A 9,227-nucleotide genomic window follows, 5' to 3' on the forward strand; every position below is an offset into this window, starting at 1 on the left:
CAGGCGCTAATTACATTTTTCACAGTAGATAATTATTACCCTCTTTAAACACAAGTCAGTAACGAGTGTTTAACAATTTCCAGGTAAGATGAAATTGTGTATATTCTACATTGTGTAAAATACTTAATAATATAATTAAAAACGCTTTTGAATCACTACAACTATTATCAGTACTACTACGATATTAATATTAATAATAATAATAACGGAGAGAGAAAGAGAGAGAGAGAGAGAGAGAGAGAGAGAGAGAGAGAGAGAGAGAGAGAGAGAGAGAGAGAGAGAGAGAGAGAGAGAGAGAGAGAGAGAGACCAATCACTGTATCGACACCTGAACCAAGTGAAACTAAATTTGCCCATTTATATATATATATATATATATATATATATATATATATATATATATATATATATATATATATATATATATATATATATATATATATATATATATATTGAGATCGTTGCGGGGGTGACAGTTCAAAGCTCAGTTTCACTTACGAGATGGAAAGTGAGAGTAAGTTTCCTTTCCTTGATGTAGCGGTTTCGTTAAGGAATGGGGGTGGGGGATGCAAAACTTTCGTCTATGCTACGGGATCTGTGAAGGGTATGGGGTCCACCACCGCCCATGGGATGGGTATGGGGTCCACCACCGCCCATGGGATGGGTATGGGGTCCACCACCGCCCACAGGATGGGTATGGGGTCCACCACCGCCCACAGGATGGGTATGGGGTCCACCACCGCCCACAGGATGGGTATGGGGTCCACCACCGCCCATGGGATGGGTATGGGGTCCACCACCGCCCACAGGATGGGTATGGGGTCCACCACCGCCCATGGGATGGGTATGGGGTCTCCCACCGCCCACAGGATGGGTATGGGGTCCACCACCGCCCACAGGATGGGTATGGGGTCCACCACCGCCCATGGGATGGGTATGGGGTCCCCCACCGCCCACAGGATGGGTATGGGGTCCACCACCGCCCATGGGATGGGTATGGGGTCCCCCACCGCCCACAGGATGGGTATGGGGTCCACCACCGCCCATGGGATGGGTATGGGGTCCCCCACCGCCCACAGGATGGGTATGGGGTCCACCACCGCCCACAGGATGGGTATGGGGTCCACCACCGCCCACGGGATGGGTATGGGGTCCCCCACCGCCCACAGGATGGGTATGGGGTCCACCACCGCCCACAGGATGAGTATGTGGTGCATAATAAATGACTAAACCAATCATAGAAGCAGGATAACGAGGAATGAGTAATCCAGCTCCTCTCAACAAAGGATATTCAAAAGGTTATATGGATTAAAAAAAAAAATTACCATCCATTCTACCCGTTCCACCTATTGAACTCTCCTGCCGGGAACGTCTTTTGAACCACTCAGAAAACAGAGAAGAAGAGTTCTGATTGGCAGCGAACTATAAACAGAACATTCAGAGCGAGAGAGAACACGAAATATTAGCATCAGCCATAAAAGCTTAGACGACTTCAGCTCATTCAAGCTGGCTAACAAGGCTCATTTAAACGACATAATTTTTACATTACAACCAGACCATCACAATGAAATTATAACCACAATCGTTTAAATAATCGGCAAATACAACGATAAATGGAGACTAGTCATAGCCAAAGCACTATATATCAAACAGTCTCATCTAAATATTAACACAGCCAACTTATACTTAGATACATTACTATGTGTAAGAGTGCTAAAAGGCCAGCTCACACCACATCTACTGCCCAAAGCGACCAATCAGAATACAGGCCTGCATTCTGACCAATCAGAATGCAGGTTGTGTCCAGTTCACATAACTGGGTAATGCATTACCTCATCTCATCCTACAAGGTAGATATATAGGATGTAGATATAGATATATATTGTCAAACCTGCAAATATGTATTGACATTCTCTCTGCCTCCGAAGATGCTGAAGAGAGCTCCAGCGATACCCTTTAGCCTCCCGATAGTCCCAATAAAATTATCAAATGAACTTTGGAGAATTAATTTTTCAACTTTTATCGCTGATCTAACACACACACACCAGATGATAGACAGTTGAGAGGCGGGACCAAAGAGCCAGAGCTCAACCCCCGCAAGTACAACTAGGTGAGTTGACCAGACCACACACTAGAAGGTGAAGGGACGACGACGTTTCGGTCCGTCCTGGACCATTCTCAAGTCTATTGTGAGAATGGACTTGATCGAGTTGAGAATGGTCCAGGACGGACCGAAACGCCGTCGTACGACTAGGTGAGTACACACACATACCCCAACACGAAACCCACCTGCTACACCCACGTCCGCACCGCCCAGACACTAATCCCTGTGTCCGTGGTGACATTTCACAACTCCGGTGACACGGACAGGTGACAGGCACGTGCTTGTTCTTGCCGTCTGTCCGTGATTACCAAGACACGCACAACCCCTCCCCCCCCTGCTGTCACGCCGGCTGCACGCCCCCCCCATCAAGGGTGGGGAGCCAGCCCCCCCCCCACAGAAACCAAAGGGAAAGGAACCCGGTTTTATTCACTAAAATTGCTCAAAAAGTAATTATTTGTCGAAATATGTTTTCCTAGCGAGGTCTGTAGGATAGTGTGAGAGATGCCAGGCCGGATAGGGTGGCTAGATGAGGGTAGGTAGCAGAACGGGGATTGGAGGGGTGAGCCGGATTGGGTGACAAAGCGAGGGATAGTTAAACAGGATGGGGATAGGGAGGGGTGAGCCGGATAGAGTAACGAGTGGAGAATTCTCCCATTCAACACAAAATTACATTTCAACGCGTATTTCATCTGGCTTCTAAGACATTTATTATTCAGTTCCCTGTTAAATTATTCAACAACTTGGCCTTAGGCTCCAACACACACACAGGAACTCTCAAAGTTGATGCAAAGATTGACAGAGAAAAGCAACATTGAAAACCTGTTTTATTATGAAAAAGAATGTCTAAGGAGTTTGAATTTGTCTAAGGGGAACCTGACCTACCACTAAGGGACCTACCAGTTCATAGTTCAAAGACATTGGAGAACGGCAAAGCGTAACTTTGAACAGATCAATGTAAGCCGTCAAAGCTAATCAGAAAGTGATTAGGAAATGCACACTTAGCTTTTCGCTCCAGGACTGCTGTTTTGCGGTCTTGTCTTGTAAGGAAATATGAGAATCCATGTGTCTCTATTGCTTCCTAAAAGTCCTATTTGATCCTAAACTACCCATTGTCGTTTCTAACCCTTAACAAGCCCCTTAGCTTGCAAACATCTGTTTAGTTAGCATCCTTTCCTCATTCATAAAACACCCCACGTGTTCACCTAAGCCAGGGAGCCGGTCGGCTGAGCGGACAGCACGCTGGACTTGTGATCCTGTGGTCCTGGATTCAATCCCAGGCGCCGGCGAGAAACAATGGGCAGTGTTTCTTTCACCCTATGCCCCCTATTACCTAGCAGTAAAATAGGTACCTGGGTGTTAGTCAGCTGTCACGGGCTGCTTCCTGGGGGTGGAGGCCTGGTCGAGGACCGGGCCGCGGGGACACTAAAAAGCCCCGAAATCATCTCAAGATAACCTCTAGATAACCTAACCTCTCTTGTTCTCTTAAACTATCCCCATCCTGTCTTAATCTATCCTCCTGTCTCCTAAGCCCTTACCCTCCTCATCTTAAGCTTCCTTAGGATCGTCGCCTCAAGCTCTTCTACATCCACGATATCCACTCCCATCCACCCTCTATCCACCCCCATCCACCCTCTATCCACCCTCTATCCACCCTCTATCCACCCTCTATCCACCCTCTATCCACCCACTATCCACCCTCTATCCACCCTCTATCCACCCACTATCCACCCTCTATCCACCCTCTATCCACCCTCTATCCACCCTCTATCCACCCTCTATCCACCCACTATCCACCCTCTATCCACCCTCTATTCACTCACTATCCACCCCCATCCACCCTCTATCCACCCACTATCCACCCTCTATCCACCCTCTATCCACCCTCTATCCACCCTCTATCCACCCTCTATCCACCCACTATCCACCCTCTATCCACCCTCTATCCACCCCATCCACCCTCTATCCACCCTCTATCCACCCTCTATCCACCCTCTATCCACCCTCTATCCACCCTCTATCCACCCACTATCCACCCTCTATCCACCCTCTATCCACCCACTATCCACCCCTCTATCCACCCTCTATCCACCCACTATCCATCCTCTATCCACCCTCTATCCACCCTCTATCCACCCTCTATCCACCCACTATCCACCCACTATCCACCCTCTATCCACCCACTATCCACCCACTATCCACCCACTATCCACCCTCTATCCACCCTCTATCCACCCTCTATCCACCCTCTATCCACCCTCTATCCACCCACTATCCACCCTCTATCCACCCTCTATCCACCCACTATCCACCCACTATCCACCCTCTATCCACCCTCTATCCACCCTCTATCCACCCTCTATCCACCCTCTATCCACCCACTATCCACCCTCTATCCACCCTCTATCCACCCTCTATCCACCCCATCCACCCTCTATCCACCCTCTATCCACCCTCTATCCACCCACTATCCACCCACTATCCACCCTCTATCCACCCTCTATCCACCCACTATCCACCCTCTATCCACCCACTATCCACCCTCTATCCACCCACTATCCACCCACTATCCACCCTCTATCCACCCTCTATCCACCCTCTATCCACCCTCTATCCACCCTCTATCCACCCACTATCCACCCTCTATCCACCCTCTATTCACTCACTATCCACCCCCATCCACCCTCTATCCACCCACTATCCACCCTCTATCCACCCTCTATCCACCCTCTATCCACCCTCTATCCACCCACTATCCACCCTCTATCCACCCTCTATCCACCCCATCCACCCTCTATCCACCCTCTATCCACCCTCTATCCACCCTCTATCCACCCTCTATCCACCCTCTATCCACCCACTATCCACCCTCTATCCACCCTCTATCCACCCACTATCCACCCCTCTATCCACCCTCTATCCACCCACTATCCACCCTCTATCCACCCTCTATCCACCCTCTATCCACCCTCTATCCACCCACTATCCACCCACTATCCACCCTCTATCCACCCACTATCCACCCACTATCCACCCACTATCCACCCTCTATCCACCCTCTATCCACCCTCTATCCACCCTCTATCCACCCACTATCCACCCTCTATCCACCCTCTATCCACCCACTATCCACCCACTATCCACCCTCTATCCACCCTCTATCCACCCTCTATCCACCCTCTATCCACCCTCTATCCACCCACTATCCACCCTCTATCCACCCTCTATCCACCCTCTATCCACCCCATCCACCCTCTATCCACCCTCTATCCACCCTCTATCCACCCACTATCCACCCACTATCCACCCTCTATCCACCCTCTATCCACCCACTATCCACCCTCTATCCACCCACTATCCACCCTCTATCCACCCACTATCCACCCTCTATCCACCCACTATCCACCCTCTATCCACCCACTATCCACCCTCTATCCACCCTCTATCCACCCTCTATCCACCCTCTATCCACCCTCTATCCACCCACTATCCACCCTCTATCCACCCTCTATCCATCCACTTCTGAATTCCTGTCCTTCCTCCCCAGGAAAAAATGTAATTAGGCAGCGTGAGTTCACTAAGATGTTAGCAAGTCGAGGACTTCTTTTAAAGAAACTTTCACAAGGAAAGAATAAAAATAATTGAAAAATATTAAAACAGCCGTGACAACCCCCCTCTTCCCCCCTCTTTTTTAACCCCCCTATTTTTTTAACCCCCTTCTCCATCACTTTAAAAATAGCTTGATAATGTAGTGTTAACATCGAAGGAGGAAAAGTATTAACAACACAAGTTGTTATTGTGTGTACCTTTGGTAATTAGTGTCGTTGGCAAGATGAACAAGACGGTCTTAACTACCTGCCTCGAGCCTAACTGCCAATTAGGTTGTAAGGTTGTTAGTCGGGTTGTTAGTTTTGCCTTTACTAGTAATGCAACACATCGAGAGATTTATATTAATTGATTTATATTTTTTATCATGTTTTCATACATATATATACTTTAGGATTTGTACATGTATATATGTATGTATGTAGGTATGTATATATGTACATCTAAGCCGGATTAAGATCTTGAGAGGCCATAAGCACTGAAAAGATATGTTCCACGTAGCACGGGCTATGGTGAGCCCGTAGTTCTATATGTAACTGAAAATCAAATCAAAACTATACTGTAAAATATATATATTTGGGTGGTGGGATATGACAAAATTTCGTGTATGCTGAAATTCAAATAGTTTCTGAACACTTTCGGCTCCTCTGTCATGTCTGACGTGTGGTAGTGGCTTCCTGGTGGTGGTGGTTGTGGTTGATGTGGTGGTTGTAGTTGTGGTTGATGTGGTGGTTGTAGTGGTAGTGGTGGTAGTTACCTATCAGTGCTTATGGGGGAATGAAGTGTAGTTCTTCATACCCAACCTACCAGCCTTCATGTATCTAAAGCACTACAACTTTAACTATTCTGACTATCAAATTCTTTGTCGACTCTGGACTTAAAGTTGTGGCTTCCACAACTTTCATCAGTTGCATTCCACTTATTATTCGTTCCTAGTCAAGGAACGAATATTTCCTTCCATTCCCTCATTCCTTTTGCATTTCCACCTTTCACTTGTGTCCTCTTGTCCTGCTTTCTCTCTATATGAAGTGGCAATCTTTGTCCACCTTGTCTATTTCCCCTTCAGTATTTTGTATGCTGTGATCATATTCCCTTTCTATCGACTATTTTCTAGGGTTGTGTGAGAAGCCATAACCTTCTCGGCTCTGTCACCATTCTTGTTACAAACCTCTGTGCATTTTCGACTCTGGTTTTATGATAAACAAAGTAAGGGGTACCAAGCCAGTGCTGCGTATTCCAGTATAGGTGCAAGAAACATTGCGTAGATTGCATTTGATGAAATTGATAATTTCTTTTTGCAAGAGTGTATACAAAAAGCAGAGTTAACAATGGGTTGGTAGAGGAGATGGGGGCGAGGAGAGAGAGAGAGAGAGAGAGAGAGAGAGAGAGAGAGAGAGAGAGAGAGAGAGAGAGAGAGAGAGAGAGAGAGAGAGAGAGAGAGAGAGAGAGAGAGAGAGAGAAAGAGAGAGAGAGACAGACAGACAGAAGAAGAAGAAGAGATTGCAATGGATTCAAGAGAAGATGGATGACTGGGCAAGATGTATTGTGGAACAGAGATAAAGGCCTACGAGATTGGGAGGGAGGGAGGGAGGGAAGGTAGATGGAAAGGGAGGGAAGATAGATGGAAAGATGGTGTGGAAAGGGAGACAGAAATAAGGAAGAAAGGGAAGGCCTTGGCTCTGAGCTTCCATGAGTGATACATTCACCACAGTCAGCCAACCTAACAAGGGCAAGGAATTTAACTTCAAATATTTTACATATTGTCTTCCACAGGCTTCCAGAAGTTTCCAGATGCTTCCAGAGGCTTCCAGATGCTTCCACAGGCTTCCAGAGGCTTCCACAGGCTTCTAGATGCTTCCAAAGGCTTCCAGAGGCTTCCACAGACTTCCAGAGGCTTCCACCGGCTTCCACAGACTTCCACAGGCTTCCAAAGGCTTCCAGAGGCTTCCACAGGCTTCCAGAGGCTTCCAGAGACTTTCAGAGGCTTCCAGAGACTTCCACAGACTTCCACAGGCTTCCACAGACTTCCACAGGCTTCCACAGGCTTCCAGAAGCTTCCAGAGGCTTCCAGAAGCTTCCACAGGCTTCCAGAAACTAAGCATTTCCTGATATTTCATGTCACTCTTAGATACCAATGTATAACTAGAAGATTTAATTCGGGTTATTTAGGTTTTCCTTAAAACAGATTGAGGTAGAAAAGTTTCAGATAAGCAGACGTGAAGTTAGTTTAGAGTTGATTAAATTAGAGTAGGCTAATCAATGGTCAGTTAAATTGAATCTAGCTGTTATTGTAACAGCCTAGCAACCTAATAGACTCGATTATTAACCCGTCCTCATTAGCAAACTATTCCATTTCCTATCCCTATCCTCTCCCCAACCACATGGATTGGACGGTAGAGCGACGGTCTCGCTGCATGCAGGTCGGCGTTCAATCCCCGACCGTCCTAGTGGTTGGGCACCCGTCCCATCTTCCACCCGTCCCATCCCAAATCCTTATCCTGACCCCTTCCCAGTGCTATATAGTCGTAATGGCTTGGCGCTTTCCCCCCTCATAGTTCCCTTCCCTAGCTAAAGTTAATTTATGCTTTGATTAAATTAGATATTAGATACTATAAATTAGATACTATAAATTAGATACTATAAAATTGCTATAGGCAAGACTTTGCTAGACTGGGATTAGCTATCTCATAGAAGATTTTATTTCGCTATATTAACTCCCCAAAAAACGCAGAACGACGTTGTTTTCACGGAGATAATCGAGGGATAACGAGCAGAATCCGGCTATTTAGAGCTAACAGTCGCCACGCTGAAATGAGAATTATCACAAACTCACACTTCAGCACACTAAAGTGGACGCTGCATCCGGCCCCGTCGACTGAGCCGGCGAGAAATATATCGCAAACCTCTACCTATCCGGCCTAATGAGGTTTATATAATAGAACCCGACCCATGAGGGTCGGTCAGAGGGGAGCCGGTCGGCCGAGCGGACAGCACGCTGGACTTGTGATCCTGTGGTCCTGGGTTCGATCCCAGGCGCCAGCGAGAAACAATGGGCAGAGTTTCTTTCACCCTATGCCCCTGTTACCTAGCAGTAAAATAGGTACCTGGGTGTTAGTCAGCTGTCACGGGCTGCTTCCTGGGGGTGGAGGCCTGGTCGAGGACCGGGCCGCGGGGACACTAAAAAGCCCCGAAATCATCTCAAGATAATCTCAAGATGAGCTTAGGGGAATTTAGGGAAATAAACTGAGGGGAAATGGGGAAAGCTGAGAGAGGGGAACCACATAGGTAAAGAAAACGAGAGAAGGAATCAAGCAGAATGAATAAAGTAAAGTAAATGAGCTTAGGAGATTAAGGCAGCGTCTTGGATCCTTTCGGACGTAAGTTCGAATCCTCGGCACGGCCCTTGTGGATTTGTTCATTTAAAGAAAATATAAAGTTGTGGTTATAGGTTGAGTGTTGAGTAGAGATGAAATATGTGTTGATGAGTGTGTGATTCTTATCACGTTTCATCTGATTCCACT

The 9,227-nt window shown here is 47.1% G+C and overlaps 1 protein-coding gene across 1 annotated transcript in view; it reads left to right on the forward strand.

Moving 5' to 3' along the window:
- The first annotated feature begins 500 nt into the window (after positions 1-500).
- The window catches only part of LOC138357197 (protein LIAT1-like), a 9,836-nt gene continuing 1,109 nt past the window's right edge, over positions 501-9,227 (forward strand). The window contains exons 1-2 of the mRNA XM_069313848.1: positions 501-513; positions 7,480-7,842. Of these exons, the coding sequence (XP_069169949.1) occupies positions 501-513; positions 7,480-7,842 (376 nt within the window). The remainder of the gene's footprint in view (positions 514-7,479; positions 7,843-9,227) is intronic.

This window comes from Procambarus clarkii, chromosome 76 (assembly GCF_040958095.1).
Source record: "Procambarus clarkii isolate CNS0578487 chromosome 76, FALCON_Pclarkii_2.0, whole genome shotgun sequence".
Classification (NCBI taxonomy): Eukaryota; Metazoa; Arthropoda; class Malacostraca; order Decapoda; family Cambaridae; genus Procambarus; species Procambarus clarkii.